Source organism: Denticeps clupeoides, chromosome 19, assembly GCF_900700375.1.
Source record: "Denticeps clupeoides chromosome 19, fDenClu1.1, whole genome shotgun sequence".
NCBI lineage: Eukaryota > Metazoa > Chordata > Actinopteri > Clupeiformes > Denticipitidae > Denticeps > Denticeps clupeoides.
Genome location: NC_041725.1, coordinates 8,055,890 through 8,072,947, shown reverse-complemented (window position 1 = coordinate 8,072,947; position 17,058 = coordinate 8,055,890). Strand labels below are relative to the sequence as shown.

Here is a 17,058-nt window from a genome sequence, read left to right as displayed (position 1 = left end):
GTGTTGTCCAACAAAAAGTAATTTGCATAGCAATTTTATAACATAAATTAGCCATACAATAATCTTCCTGATCTTCCTGTTCTTCTACATCACTGGTGTACTGGGGCTTCATCAGTGCTGTGCTAATTACAACATCATAAAACATAATTTTTTGTGTGTTTAAAGATTAAGTCCCTTCTTGTCACTTTGTGATCATGGCAGGCATGATAACTGTCACCTGCAGGGGACCCTATGGCCTCATGTAGTGGCAGATGTCTCCAGAAGAGCGTAATTAAAACATCTTCTGCCCCCGCACGTAGCCATAAAAACACAGACAAAAAGTTACCACAGGAGAGACGGCGAGGCAATATGTGCCACTTTCTCTTTTTAATGGACGCCCCGGGCCCCATTATCAGGTGTGGCAGAGTGCTCTCCCACACACATACACACACACACACCCACAGTGGCAGCCTTTCATCAATTAGATGAGCCTCCTGGCATCGGTCTCTGATTTAACTGCCAGTCAGAACATCCACTCCACCTCGGGGACGTTCAGGCTGTCTCATAAAAGAGGAGTCCATTTGTGTCCACCTGCCTATGCCTGTGTGTGAGTGTTGAGGACATGATGCATTCTGGGTAATGGAGTCTTAAACCTTCCTGATTTAGCCTGGAGGACCATGCTGAATCATATTTGAAAAATTGATATTTTAGGAAGGGAGACCCATCATGAGAGTGTCTTATGGCTATATCCCATTCACAATATTGGGCCTTCTATGACTTTTTGTCATGAGAATGAGACATAAAAATTGTATTATGTTTGAAAGCTGAGTTCCAGCTGCCATAACACTTTACAGAATACTATTATTAACAATCAATTATCTAATTCCTGTGTGGAAAGATGGAGAAACCTACCCTAGTTGTCTTTATGCTGTAGTCTGTCATTTTTGTGTTTCTTAACATGAGTCTAATTAGACTTCATGTTTAATGTTTATAGGTATTGTCTTTTTTTGCAGACCAGCTGCTCCCCTTGAGGGTTGAACCTGTTGGTATGAACATCTGTTAGGACAATAAAATACATAGACGCAGCATTTCATGTCTCAGACAACTGTTTGATAATTGCCGTCCATTTTTTAATGTAAACTAATTGGACACATTTTTTCTCATTGTAACTGTCTTAATATAAACATATTAAAGAATATATTTATGGTACTAATATTTGTTTAACAGTAATCATTGTTTTTTTTATAAATACAAAAATCATTCTTACAGCTCTCATTCTCAATGTCTCTTTCCCAGTAACAATAGATACAAATTAGTTTTTAATACAAGAAAAATATCAAAGGTCCAAAAAGGCTAATTTTAATGATTACTCTAATAACAGTTAGTGGGCATAAGCACACTCAACATTAAAGTGCACTTCATAATCTTGCTGACAAAATATTTTTTTTAATCTCTGTTGCCCAAGGCAACCAAAAAAAAAAAAAAAGAAAAAAAAGAAAAATGAGTTCTGAGAACTGAAATGGGTGATAATATCAAATAAAGGGCCCTTTGATTCCCAGGTAACTTACAGAATTCACAATACAGGTCAGTAAAATAAGATCAAGGTTGGTTTAAGATGGCACACCAATGAGGTATAGGTCAAGTCATGATGCAGATCCACAAATCTGGTTTCATTTTCTAAGCAGCATTTCACCTTTGACCTTACAATCCTATAGATGGCAGTAAAGTTCATAAATCACGCAGATGGCATGCAGAGGCCACTACATTACACTTCGGAGTAGTGATGGTCAAATCTGCATTAAAACTGTCTCATACAATTGAAATTTCATTGTTTAAAATGAGGTTGTACTCTGGTGCAAAGCTCCAAAGTACAGTTCAATTTAAAACAAACTACCACCTACCAACACTGAATGCTGAATTACATATGTTTATATCTTGCATTTACATTTACATTTATGGCATTTATCAGACGCACTTTTCCAGAGCAACTTACAATCAGTAGTTACAGGGTTAAGTGTCTTGCTCAGGGACACAATGATAGTAAGTGGGATTTGAACCTGGGTCTTCTGGTTCATAGACGAGTGTGTTACCCACTCGGCTATTACCACCATCGTCATCTCTTGCTATATCTTGAGAATTTCATATGGCATTAACCCCTGAAGTATATGACATATTAATGTTATTATTATTTCGTTTTATATATTTTTTCTGGATCCTATGTATCTCAGTATAATTCTTATCACTAGAAAAAAAAAAAAAAACTTCTTTACTCTTGGTCCCACTGGTAACATATCCTACATGGAATCATACAGCGGTAACCAGGCACAGTGTGATTTTAAAAAAATGATAGAATGCTGGTACGAACAGACTAGGCTTATTTATGGCTGACAGTAATGGGACCATCCATCAGAAAAGACCATCACACCCCCTCCTGAAGGACAGGTCAGCTGGAAAAACCACATGCACCCTGTTATGTACGTATGGGGCATAACTGGTTTTAGAGTGAAGGGGAAAATTGCCTGGGTGAGATGCGCTTTGGGACGCAATGTCACACGGTGAAATGGTTTGTGAGAACAAATGGTGGATGACCTGCTATTGAGGCTGTCTGTACCATCGCTGACAGCACAACAGAAATATCTGTGGGATGTATGTGCAGATTAGCATGCTGGTCGACTATACATCCTTCCATTTTGTTCGGCTTCACAGTCAAACAAGTTTTCACTTCTTTTCATTTTTAAATACTTTTGATCAGCTTAGATGACTCCTGAGAGTAACTATAGTCCAAGATAGTCATAATGGCAGCTCGGGAACAGGTTGTCTTTCAATATGAGAGCGCCTTATTGTATTGAGACTACAGGTTGAATTCCCTCATGCAGCAATAATTTGTTTATGCTTATACAAGTTTATACAAGTGATGGCAGGCTGATCCTCTTCTCGGATTTTGGAAATCATACAGTATGACATAGATTAGATTAGATTCAACTTTATTGTCATTACACATGTACAAGTACAGGGCAATGAAATGTAGTTTAGGTCTAACCAGAAGTGCAATAAGCAGCAAGTGCAGGATACAGTTCAAATAAGTTATATATATATATATATACATAAAGTGATAGGGGCAGGGGTGGCCTAGTGGTTAAGGAAGCGGCTCCCTAATCAGAAGGTTGCTTGTTCGAATCCCGATCTGCCAAGGTACCACTGAGGTGCCACTGAGCAAAGCACCGTCCCCACACACTGCTCCCCGGGCGCTGGTCATGGCTGCCCACTGCTCACTCAGGGTGATGGGTTAAATGCAGAGGACAAATTTCACTGTGTGCACTGTGTGCTGTGCTGCTGTGTATCACATGTGACAATCACTTCACTTTCACTTTTCACTATATGCAGGAGTAGTACTGTACAGTGAGAGTAGTACAGTACAGTACAGTAGTAGCATTTTATTTGCTACTAAGAATATATGTTAAATGTTACTAATCAAATAATTATATAATGGCATGATTATGAAAATAGTGAAAAACTAGTGAAAAGTGATTTTTTTTCGTTCAATTTTAGCATTTTCACGGCAGGACTAGGCAAATCTAGTACATGAATCAGTGGATGTCATCAGGCTCAGTGAGCTTTTGCTCACTTCCTGTTAATGAAATGTGTTGCATCCTGCACAGCATCCTTTACTGCACATCATCAGAGCAAGATACGAGCTCAATACGAGCCTCGGGACTCCAGAAGGCCCCGGGTGCGCATTCAGGGTGCGTGTGTGATTCCCCTTTCACATTTAATCCCACCAATGCTACAATTCCAGCCTTTTCTTCTTTTGCAAGTTGTCAATTAACAACAAGCAAAATGCCATTGTCCTGGACTGCTTCATTTTCACAGTAATTACAGTGTCTCCAAAGGCTCTCACACATCTGCGGGTATGGAAATGTGTTCACTGCCAGACACATTTACATGCCTGGAACTGTATTGTTTGCTGCACCTGCACAGATACAAATGCAAATATGTATTATGGGGGGGGCACTTAAAATTTGACATTTTTTTTTCCCCTGATGTGGATGGGGTTGTTAAAGTCACTCTGTTTCACGTCAGAACTTTGAAGTCACTTGAGTGTGGATTTTATGCTTTCATGTCTGTCGTCTTTTGACTTTTTCTGCAGTACCTTTGTCTCACGCCGCTCCAGAATAACAAAGGCGCCTTGTTTTCATGGCATGTTAATCAAAGAGATGTTGCCAGTCAGTTTTGAATTTCAGATTGATCGAGTCTTTCAACATTGAGTATTGATTGTCGCTTAAGAGGGGCTTGAAAAGCAGAGACCCCTTAAAAAGAAGCAGAGACGGAATTATCATAGATTGAAGACAAAGACAAACTGCCACTGTTTTCAATGGAAATATGTCTACTGTGTAATGTTCATGCACAGATACAGAATATGTGGTATTTCAATATTTACGTTTCATTCCTATAGCACACATATTCATGAAGCCCTGCGATCATTTCTACCAGTGTTTTTTCAGAACATCTTGCTTTGTTCATCTTGTCTTTTGTTTGCCTTAGTGGTTGTTAGGACATACCTCATTTAATATGTTTTCTTCATTTTCATGACCATTTACGTTGGTAGATTCTCACTGAAGGCATTAAAACTATGAATGAACACATGCGGAGTTATGTACTTACCAAAAATAGGTGAAATAACTGAAAACTGAATTATATACTTAACAAAAAGTCAATCTAACAACGTAAATGGTCATGAAAATAAAGAAAACACATTGAATGAGAAGGTGTGTTCAAACTTTTGGCCTGTACTGTGTGTATATATATTGCCGGCAAATATCCACAAAGCCGAATGTTCCAGGACTGAGTTGGTGTGACTCTAGTCCCAGTCTGTGTTTTACTCCATGTCAGTGTTTCTTGTGCCAGTTTGTGTTTAACCCTTTCTGTGTTGTCTCTCCATGTCGCTGTTCTCCCATCAACATTATCGGTATCCAGTCCTGTGTATTTGTTAACTCTGTGGACGTCCTCCTTTCTTATTTTAGCTTTTATGTCTAGTATTTAGGGTTCCTGGTTTTCACTCGGGTGGCAGAGTTCGCCTGGCAGGAATTGAAACAAAAGGTTGAAAATCGGAAAATCTGAAAGGTTTCTGGTTTGAATCTTGAACCACCAAGGTGCCACTGAGCAAGTCACCGTCCCCAGACACTGCTCCCTGAGCACCTTTCATTGCTGCCCACTGCTCACCAAGAGTGATGGTTAAACACAGAGGACACTTTTTGATGAGTGCACTGTGTGCTGTGCTGCATTATGACAATCACTTAACTTACTAGGTCCAGGCTCCTCTTGTTTGCTTGTGGTTAGAAATAAACAAACCTAGAACACATCTGTGCCTGCATCTCAACCTTTAGTATCATGAAGCTTCAGCAGACAAAACAAACAACAATGAATGCATCAGAGCAAGAAGTTAAAACCTGTCAGCAACCCGTTTAGCTAAGCATCATGGGAAATGCTGTCCAAAAAAATCACATCTTGAGTTGAAGAAAATGCTGCAAACATGTTCGTGGAAGGCCCATCATTCATTATTTCATACTCTTCTCAGAGCAAGCTATGGAGGCCAACAATCTAAAGTCTGTATTCTTCAATTGTCTAAGCCCAAAAGACTTCAGAAAGATAGTTGTCAAACTGATGAATTGTTTTTGCACTTTTTTTGTCCAACAAGCAAAAAGGCTCATAAAAACCAAATAATTATCTTCTCAGTAGGATCCTTTCCGCCCTGTCTCCAGCAAAATGAACACTGTAGAGCAGCTCTGCCACCATAGCATGTCATTAGTACCCAGATATGCCAGTCTTCGCCACCTCCCCATGCCCACCCCTCCTCTCACACTCCCACAGATTGCCAATTAGAGCAGAAATCAATTTCAAGTCCCCATCGCTAAATTGATATCATTATGTTTACTGTGGAATGCATAATTGATTATTGTATCATTATATCTGCATGTAATTGTGCGTGAGTCTCTCCTGGCAGGTGGCTGGAGGGGATCTCATCCCCAGAACCTGAGACTGTTGATAATCAAGTCTCGTCATTATGCTCCTGTGCACGTTGTCACCGTTAAGCAGCGCTACCGCCAATTAAAAGTTCTGTCATGGTGCTGAGCTAATTGTTATGTGCACTAGTGTCTGTCATGAAGCACAGTCACATGGACACAGGTGCAAATAACAATGAATTGCACAATACAATAAATACACAATGCATCACTACAGCATTATATCCTGATACTAATGGCAATATTGGTTGATAGCCAGATTTAATGTTGGAAAAAAATGTACTTCATACCAGCAACATTACAAAATTTTAATACATTTTCCTTTTTATTTCGGCATAACAGTATCAAGAAGAAACATACAAATTAAAATGAGATTTTCATGTATTTACTGTTACTTAACCACCATCATCTACAACAATGCTCTCAACAAAATCCCAGAAAGATAATCAAAATTTTTGATTCCAAATAAATTATGAGGTGCCAATGACCCAAGTAATTGTAAAAAAATTATTCACAGAATGTGAGAGTCCAGTCAGATCCATTTTCAGCACCTGAAATGAAGAGAACAGGGGAATGAGGAAGGGATTTTTTTCTACACATTGTATTAAAACATAATGTGAAGCCTGTTTCCTGAAACCTTGGGACAATAAGCTCACACAAATAATTCAGTACGATAGTGGGACCATGTTTCCACATGCTATGCAGGGAGAGGAGAAATTGTGTAACTTTAGGTCAATAGAAAATGTCACCATGCGCGAGCAGGGGCTGTATTTGACCAAACATGCCCTGAGACAAATGGATATGTCTTCTTTAAAGTCTTTTATTCAAGTGTGCAAAGCCCCAGAGAGCGGGAGAGAGAAAGAGAGCAAGCAAAAAATGAAAAACTGACGATAGTTTCCAATAAATAATGATGATAAAAGATGATATGTCAATGATTAAAAAACTATTAACAAATATAACCTTAACAAAGGTTAAAATATATAATAAAAAGACAGGACATCCTCCAGCTCTTTATATAATGTATTTCACCTAATCTCCATTTACTTCCCTCACAGACTTTATTTTTCATTGAAAGCTCCCATTGTGGAACTAGCAAATAAGACAAAATACTAGGAGAGAACAACCCCTTAGAGTCTAAGTATCCTGTTGTAATTTCAGTCTGTATTGACAAAACATCAAAATTGCGAAAGGTTGTGTTGCCTTCAAAAGGTTGCACACACAGTAAAACAAGCATCGAGTAGTAAAATCCCAATTTGAACACATATTTTAGAGACTCTTAGATTGTCACAAATTTCCAGGGTGCTTAACTTGTACATCTAAAATTTAGATTGTAGATTTAAAATTCGTAGAAAAAGAAAAAAAAAACATTTTTGAGAATTTCAGGGCATAAAATATATTTGAAAGCAAAGCAGAGGAAGCAAGAGGCTGGTGAAATCAAGAGACAAGGTGGTACACAAGCAGCAACTCAAAACAGGAAGTCACAACAAGGTCAGGACAACAAATGTAGCCAGAAATCGCAAACCAGAATCCTCCCCAAAACACCAGCATATTTTCATGTGTGGAAAAACACAATTTCAAAGTTACAATGTCTGCAACGTACCTGTGTCACTTGATCGTGAGAGAAGATAACCGAAGAAGAGCCTTCTCCGGTGCCTTGGAATAACACCTCCTTGATGGGTGCGGTTCCTGTCCCCCACACCTTCACCTCACCTAGCATCGGTACTTCGGCAGCATCCAACCCGTTGTGCTCAACCGAACCGGACAAGGTGTTCTGGGGATTGGAGAATGTAAACAGGTACCATTACGATTTCCCATACTTGCCTAAATATTATGTAGCATTTGTAAATGAGAGCAGGATTAATAATCAAGGACTAATTATGCTTAAAAAATTATTTAAAGTGTTAATTGCACTATTAGGCAGTATAAATTTGTATTTTGCATTAGTATATTTTGCTCAAAATACTGTGCTTGAGCTGCAGTCCCTGCTGCAGCAAAAACAATTTATCTCTAGTTCACTTTCCAGCCTGCTGCCTCAGAGCTGTCAATAGATCAGCATACCTTATTGGCAGAGAAAGTTGTCAAGAGGTACATCCCATTTTCGTAGGTGTCTGCGGGGGGAAAAAAGACAAGGCGAAATGGAGTGTGATTGAAGCGGGGAGAGAAAGAGGAAGTTATTTGTTCGTAGCGAAACCTGGCGAACAGATTGTGCAGATTGTGTCACGGTACGCTGTCAGATATCCCTGTCAGATTACACAATCTCTGGGGAGATTCTCACAAAAAGAAAAATAGAATTGAAGTGATTGTCTGAGTGTATATATAGATGAAGGACAATGAGTAATGTCAGGGTTCATTTCTTTCTTCCTTTGGAAGATCAGAGAAGATTATTGTAATAGTCTTGCCTCATAAAACAAAATATATGGACAAATAACACAAAAAAAGATGCTCTTAGTCAGTGATGACATTCCAGTCTTGCAATTTTTTGCTTAATTCAAATGAGAAAGTTTGACGGCTGACTCACCAATGCTTTCACCGTCGTCCCAAAACAGGGAGCCGTGTGCAAATTCGTCATCACTCAGGGCAACAAGGAGTCCCAGGGGGTTCTTACGACTATTCATAGGACAAAAAATTGGCTAGACAGTCAGTAACACAAGTCCTGCCGCTTTGGACAATAAACTTTCTCATCTCATCCTGGAACTAACTGCGAAAGGCACCGCGTCTAGTGACAGCGCAAGCCCAGGCTGCTGTTTCTCACCTCAGTTTTGTGTTGAGAGCCGGGTTCTGCCAGGGAAGGATGTGGCCGCCTCGCACGTGGAGATTGATGTGGCTCAGAGGGGCGGGCATGACCACAGTCTGTTCCCGTTTCCCCACCGCCGTTCCCTGGAAGACAGAGCAGAAATAAAACAGTGAGTCAGATGCAGAGGCACCAACATCACAGAATTCTTCTCTGGCTGCACCTCCAGAGCTCATTATGTGGAGAAAGCTGCTGGCTCACCGTGTGATAATCGTACCACTTGGCATCTGGGAGGTAACCGCTGACTTCGGTGACACCCTGAGAACAAATCCGGGACAGACGTGTCATCAGAACTAAATTTACAGCGAAGGGTGCCAGCTAAATCTGGCATAGGTGACCTCGTTGGGTCGGGACATGAGAGAAACAGTGTGTTTTGTTATTGACTGGGCGTTTTTCTCACTGGATCCAGTGCAGGCGTGATCAGCAGCGCTGGTCCCCAGAGGAACTGCTTGTAGATATCCCACGTCTTTTTGTCACTCACGAATCTGCCAGGACCAATTAAAAAACATACAAATCCATCAGAAAAATAGGACGCCCCCACCACAAATCACAGCATCTAGAGCAACTGCAGGATTGATGGAGAGAGAAAGTGAGTCAAATAAAAAGAGCCTCAGAAATGACTGTAACAGGACAATTATGTAGGAGGGCAGAAAATGGATAGGTGCTGGACAGCAAAGGACGACGGTATCACCAGTAATGACCAGATCAATGCGGCTGGTTGTGAGACAAATACCAAATGAATAGATGAAGGAAAAGAGAAGAGCACAGGACAAGATCATGCATGTACATTTCCATGTCAGTTTTCTCTTTTCCTCATCAAAACTTTCTTTCTGTCTACAGTAAGGCAAACATGGAGTTTTCAGCATGCTGATGTCTGATAATAATTAGTCTTCATTAGAAAACACTAGAGGAAAATAATAGAGGTCAACATAAGAAATTAAGTTGTCAAATATCTATGTCAAATATTGTATCAAAACGTGTATGTTAATGGAATGGGTGTGGATTTCAAATCCAAATAACTAGCTGTTAACTAGTAGTTTTGGCAAGGAGGAATTAAACTGCCAGTGCTTCTTGCTTTCTTATATTTATGTATAGTTATGTATGGTGTGGTGTTTTTTTTTTACATGCCACTGGTCAAAATACGTATTTTGATGCAGAGAGCAACATTAAAGTGAAGATATATGGATCTAGAGATTCATTCAACCTGAGAATAAAAATGTGCATGTAGCATGTTTACATGCTGAAGAGTTAAAACATAAGCAGAATGACTGCTTCACCTTTCAGTCCAGTGGTTCCAATGGTATTTATGCTCAATGTTAAAAACAAATATGAATTGCATACATTTCCTCCACATTTTAAGCATCTTGAAGTTGTGGGAAGAATAGAGCAGTATCACTGTGAAATTGTTAAATGTAAAAATTTAAATGTAAAAATGTGAATGTAAATGTAAATGTAAATGAAATTTGGGGGCACTATCAAGAGAGTCATAAAGAAGAAAAAAGTCTATGAAGTCATTGTCACTGACTGTGCTATACAGAAATGGAGGCAAGTTAGCAATATAAAAAAATAGCACCATGCACCAATAGCGGCAGTATATTGGCCACTATATGTAGGTCCTAAGTGATTAACTTGAGCTGCATTCACACAAAAATGTATCCAGAGAACATGCAGACATCAGTGAAAGACTGTGCAAGGAGCAGGTGATGATAAGTAAAGCAGACAGAGAACAAAACCTGAAGGGGTAACAACAAGGTTCTTGGGAGGGAAGATGTGACTTGAGCGTTCAGAGTGAGGGGGAGCTTGCGCTGCTGAAATGAAGTCATTTAAACTGACGCCCTGTGCAAAGGCTCAGAGACAACATGTCAAAAAATATTTCTGCGGCCTGTGGGGTTTACCCAATGGTATCGAAAGAAAAAACCCTACGATGTCAGGAAACGGCATGCATCAAAAAAGAATTTGCATTGTTTCTCCCATTCATCTTGTTTTGTGTGCTGACAGTTGTAGCTAAGCTGCTTTAGACTTTCTGTACTGTATGCAGTGTGACAGCACAAGTTACTTGTTGCACCGCAGGGCTGTTAGCAAGTGCGGGTTCATTTAGTAAATCTTGGATCCGTTTATTTAGGAACTGATTGGCTAAAGAGTCTTTCCACCTGGGCTTCTGATATTCTATTCAGTTCATTTTTTTATCCATGAATGAGGTAAATTAATTGCATTAGAGCAGGGAAGGGTAAACTACTGAACCCTTGCTTCTTCGTAAAAAAATCACATTTAACTGCTCAAGCCAACAAGCATTTTGTGTGGTGTGTTTGGAAAGCAAACTAGTGCAGGACTCACTCGTGCAGGACGGGCCTGATCACAGTGCTGCCATGTGCGTGCGCCTGATACATCAGTGTGTAGAGGTAGGGCAGCAGAGTGTAACGGATGTTTAGCACGTCACGTGATGCCCTGGCAAATGCTTCATCAAAGGCCACGGGATCTTGTCTCTGTGTAAAGCATACATACATACAAAACATCACAATAAAATAAAGTGACACTCAACATTTTTCTCATTTAAATATTAACATCTGGTCTTGTCTGATTTCCGCTTGCCTGTGGTCAAGAAAATAAGTCGCACCCAGAAGCAGGCTAACCGCGCAGGGGCATGGCAGTTAGCAACATGGTGTCACACCTCCAGGTTTGTGAGTTTGAATCCCGTCTTGGACCTTGTGAGTGTGGAGTTTACATGATCTCTCCATGTTATTGCAAGTTTCTTCCTGGTTTTCCAGTTTCCCCTGACCAGTGTTGGCAGACGTATGATAATTATCATATTTGTACCATAATTTTACTCTCTGTACAATGTATGATCAATAATTCCAAAAAACGTAATGTTTTAAGTTTTTTGAACGATATGTACGATAATTTTACCCCTTCATGTTGTTGTAATTTCATTAGCATGATTAGATACAGAGCCTGCGTTTCATCTGGATGCGCTAACATACCTGACTTGTTTATGCACAGTCATCTCACTTGCCTTTACAGCCAATCAATACACAATGTAACACGTGGTGATGCACAAAGTAGACAATGATGAATGTTTTAAGAGCAGATTTGCACGGCAGAGTTGCAGTTACATCAGACTCACAGAAATTAATGGGAGAAAGACAGAGGTTTTCCTGGGTGGTTAAACCCTGTAGCACTAACAGCACTTTCTGTCACTGTTGCAATGTGCAAATGATATTCTGGGCTGTTCACTGTAGGGACTCATGCTGCACTCCACACAGGTGGAGTCACTGTTCTGCCCAGAGGTGGTTTTTACAAACATTCTGTAGGTAAAAGTTGCATTATACATAGGCCTAGGCCATAGATGATGTGTGTTACTGAAGCCGATTTTCAAGCAACATCAGAATGCAAATTGCCTAATTTTAGATTCTGGTACAATATTTTAAGGCTCTGGCAACACTGCCCCAGACTCTGCATTGTCCATAGGAGTAAGTGTGTGAGTCTCCTGTGTGCTGGTGCCTTGCCCTGGGTTAGTCCCCTGCCCCCAGTGTCTCACGATAGGCTCTGGCAACAACAACCCTGAGTAACAGGACTAAGTTGTTATAAAGCAATTGAGGTAGTGAGAAATCGCAGTGACAGACCAACTTCTCTGTTTGTACTGTAGCTGTTCATAACCTTAGATCCAAACTCACTGATTTCCAGAAACTCAGGTACAATAGGGCAGATGGAGCAGAATCTTCCACCCATCCATAGCAACTGATGGTGTCTTACTGACACATTTCCTTTTATGCATGCATGGTACTTGACAAAAGCTCGGTTGTTATGCCGACCCGTTCAGGTCATCAGGATCAAGCGCAGAGTGTCTATAAGCACACCATTCTTACAGAAGAGCAAAGGTGAAGCATGTGTGGCAATAATGAATCACAACTCTCTCTGGCACATTTTTAGCACACACTATTTTCCAGCAATAATCAACACTAGGAATGTGCAGAGCTTGTACTGGAGTTGATATTCAGATTTTGTTCTATTAAATTGTATTTGCAGTATCTGGGGAGTAACTGAGTCTCAGGGTTGTCTTCTGTTCACCTTTAATATCTTCTAAAGATGCCATTTTCTGAGAAGGGTATCACTTGACCATTTCTTAGTGGTCTAAGAGGATTCCCACTGTGAGTCTACAGAACAGGAAAAAGCTACCAAATATCGACGAGGAAGCACTTTATAACATGACGCCTAATCTGAAAAGTTACATGGATCAAATCAATTGCAAAGGACTGTGGAACTTCTCTTTGTATTTGCCTTAGAAGATATGATTCAGCACAGTTCTAGCCTCTCTTGATTACATTTTTTATTTTAATTAATCAATTTTTTTTTTTAAATCTACTAGGCTGCAAGCTTTCTTTATTTAATGGAATGACAAAAATTGTAGTCCATGTTTAGGAGCGGGGCTGTCATTTTTGTCAAGTCAAGGTTACTAACAATGTTGACAGTCAATAATGCTGACCCCAGAACAAAATAAGTTAATATTTTGCAGTTTGATTCTCTGAAAGACATTACAACTACACATCTTTCAATATCGTTATGCCTTGTACACCTTGTTTCCTCAACAATCAATCTACTTGACTGATGAGTGAATGATGTTGCTTAGCAACAACAACATCCAGATCACCTATAAATCACATTTTCATAGCAAAGATTAAATCACTAATGATTTTTAGCAACTTTATCTAACATACTACGCAGTGTTAATTCTACACATTTGGTCGCTTGGTCGAGTTCAGTGGGGTTCACTGTATACTGTACATTTAGAATATTTATATGCAGATTAGGAGTAATTTAAAACATTATAGCATGCACTGGCATGCGTATTTGCTTCCTTATGCAGTATTCTTCTGTTTTATGTCGTCTGATGAAAACTATTTAAAGATCTATGAATGAGCATATTTCAGGCCTCACCAGGATAAAATGCTGTGAACAGACCAGACATAAACATTGGACAGTTGAGAGCAACGTAAAAACCATAAATAACATTAAAATAAATTCTTATGAGAGTTTTTCTGCTTCTCATCCTGCCTTCTATCTCCATGCTGCAGCAAACTTCAGTCATAAGAAGATAAAACAGCCGGCAATAAAGGTCATGGCAATGCAGTCCACAGACTGGCTGGCAATAAACAATGATTTTATTCCTAAAAGCAAGAGAAGGGAGGACTGAGATGTGAAAGAGGGGGCGGAAAGTGTTTTCTGAGGTTATTATGACTACTGGAGTCATTTGCCAGCGCAAATTTGCCCATCGATATGAGCTGCCACTACAAGAGATGCCCTGTCTCCAGCAGACACTCATTTGTTGACACCTTATTCTCTGGTCTTCCCACAATGTTGTTGTAAATGACCATTGCTCCACAAGCAAGGGCTCTGGGTGCAGCTAGGATTGCAGGGATTAACTGGTTTGACAACTGACCATGGGATGAAACATCGCAGTTAATTAAGGCTCTTCCGCTTCCGGTGCTGCACTGTTTGGCGTGTTTGGCGTGAGCTGTTTTTTCTGGAAGGATTTCCTGAATTACCTCTGAATTAATAATCACCTAAATTCAACAAAAACATTATGTTATGTTAGTTATGGCTCCCTCACTAATCCCCTGTGCAGTGTGTGAAATGCACAGTTTGTAGAACACCGTCAGTAGTGAAGATTTTACCTGCGGTAAGTGTAGAAGACTAGCCAAAATGACGGATAAAATAGTCGAGCAAGAAGAGCGCATACGAAATTTATATTTAATTAGGGTCTCATATAGATTCATTTCTAGTCCCGGACGCGCACCAGCCCAGTTAGCCGGTGAGTGTCTCTACCCCGGCACTGGTACCATTAGCGCCCTCCGGACAGCAGGGCAGTTGAGTGACGGCTTGGCATAAATCACCACCTGGGCACCACTCACATTCAAAACCGCTTCTCCCCCCTCAGCGAGGCATCCGTCCTACAAAACACCGGCTCTAGTCAGTGGTAACTCAGTTCGAAACGGTTCGAAACGCGAGGATAGCGGCACCTGTGTTTTCCTGGAGTCAGAGCACCCGACATCCGCGGCAATTTAAAAACGCTGGCAAAAAATAACCGTAGATATAAATAACCTCTAGTATAGCAATCCATGGTGGCGCTAATGATGTCCAGCTAAGCCAGTTGGAAATAACTAAAGATAATTTAATAGAGATGCTTGAGTTGGCTAAAACGATGTCAGAAAAAGTAATCTGCTCTGGCCCATTACTGCAGTTTCGGCGTAGTGACGAGACATGTAGCAGGTTCCTCGACATAAATCGCTGGTTGTTGGAGTGGTGTCCAAAAAATAAAGTGGGCTTTAATAATAACTGGTCAACATTCCAGGGGAAGCCTGGTCTTTTTGGGCGAGATGATTATTATTTATAGACCCCCTGGACCTTACTCAGAGTTTCTAAGTGGATTTACAGACTTTGTTTAACGTGGTTGTATCTGTGGATAAAGCCTTAATTGTTGCCACTGTGAAAAATTGGAAGACTCGCTAAGAACAGCAATCCTATATATACTAGGCTCAGCTGGAGTTAAACAAAATATAACAGGACCTACTCATGAAGATGGTAACACGCTCAATCTCGTACTGACCTTCGGTTTAAATATAGAAGACATAGTAATTTTTCCGCAATCTGAAATAATCTCAGATCATTTCCTTATTGCTTCAAAAATATGTCTCAGACACAATACACTGAACTCCCCTCGTTATAGAGACAAACGGACAATTACATCAAGTACAGCGCTGGGGTTTATTAGTATACTACCAGATTTATTAATGCTGATCAACTCACCGACAAACCCCACTGAACTCGACCAAGCGACCAAATGTGTAGAATTAACACTGCGTAGTATGTTAGATAAAGTTGCTCCCCTCAAAAGGAAGATAGTAAGAGATAAAAATTATCACACGCAAGAATACCGCCCGGAAATTAGAACGTAAATGGTGTCAAAGTAAATTGAACATATTTCGAATAGCGTGGAAGGAGAACCTCCTTAATTATAGGAAGGCTCTTAAGGTAGCTCGATCAACGTATCTCTCTTGGTTAATAGACAAAAACAAAAATAATCCCAGATTCCTGTTTAACACTATCGCCAAAATAACCAGGAATAAGACAGAAATGGATACTACCCCTCAATATCATCATAGTAGCGACGGTTTTATGAATTTCTAAAATAGTTACGAATAGAGATATGAGAAAAAGCACAACAAACAGTTCTGTCAATATTAATCTGAGTTTGACACTATTGATCACGCTATTTTTCTTGCCAGGTTAGATAATGTTGGAATTAAAGGAACAGCCCTTTTATGGTTCAGATCATATCTGACCGATTGGTATCAGTTTTTGTACATCAATGGTGATTCATCTTCTTATAGTAAGGTAGAGTTTGGTGTTCCACAAGGCTCTGTCTTGGGTCCATTACTATTTTCCTTATACATGTTACCTTTAGGTGACGTTATTCGGTATTAGCTTTCATTGCTACGCTGACAACACACAGTTGTATCTATCAGCAATGCCAGATGAAAGGCAGCAGCTAAACAGAATAGAGAATTGTCTGAAGGACATTAGACAGTGGATGCTTACCAACTTTTCTTCTGTTAAACCCTGATAAGACAGAAGCTCTCATACTTGGGTCTCAAGCAGCCAGACATAAGATGGCTGACTACATCATAACCCTGGATAGCCTTTCTATCTCACCAAGTACTGAAGCAAAGGATCTAGGTGTCCTCATTGATGCAGGTCTCTCATCTGACTAACATGTATATAATACCACTAGGATAGCATTCTTTCACCTTAGAAATATTGCAAAAATAAGAAACATCTTCTCAATGCATTATGCAGACTAGTTGGTCCATGCCTTTATTACATCAATGTTAGATTACTGCATCGCAGTACTGTCTGGATGCTCTAGTAGGTGCATGAGTAAACTGCAGCCAGAGTTCCAACTAGAACTAGGAAATTTGACCACATCACCCCAGTCTTACGATGACCTGCATGGACAAAACACCCCAAATGTATCTTTACATTTACGGCATTTATCAGACGCCCTTATCCAGAGCGACTTACAATCAGTATTTACAGGGACAGTCTCCCTGGAGCAACTAAGGGGTTAAGTGTCTTGCTCAGGGACACAATGGTAGTAAGTGGGATTTGAACCTGGGTCTTCTGGTTCATAGGCGATTGTGTTAACCATTAGGCTACTACCACCCTACCTATCTCGGCAGAAGGACAATGAGAGATTACCAACAACGGGTCTTC

The 17,058-nt window shown here is 40.1% G+C and overlaps 1 protein-coding gene across 2 annotated transcripts in view; it reads right to left on the bottom strand.

The window, feature by feature from the left end:
* Positions 1–6,293: 6,293 nt before the first annotated feature.
* The window catches only part of si (sucrase-isomaltase), a 42,961-nt gene continuing 32,196 nt past the window's right edge, over positions 6,294–17,058 (bottom strand). For both annotated transcript variants that reach the window (XM_028961543.1, XM_028961544.1), the window contains exons 41-48: positions 11,125–11,273; positions 9,191–9,275; positions 8,992–9,048; positions 8,752–8,876; positions 8,518–8,606; positions 8,058–8,107; positions 7,600–7,770; positions 6,294–6,550 (exon numbers count right to left, since the gene is read on the bottom strand). In XM_028961543.1, coding sequence (XP_028817376.1) covers positions 6,470–6,550; positions 7,600–7,770; positions 8,058–8,107; positions 8,518–8,606; positions 8,752–8,876; positions 8,992–9,048; positions 9,191–9,275; positions 11,125–11,273 — 807 coding nt within the window. In that variant the 3' untranslated portion in view covers positions 6,294–6,469. The remainder of the gene's footprint in view (positions 6,551–7,599; positions 7,771–8,057; positions 8,108–8,517; positions 8,607–8,751; positions 8,877–8,991; positions 9,049–9,190; positions 9,276–11,124; positions 11,274–17,058) is intronic.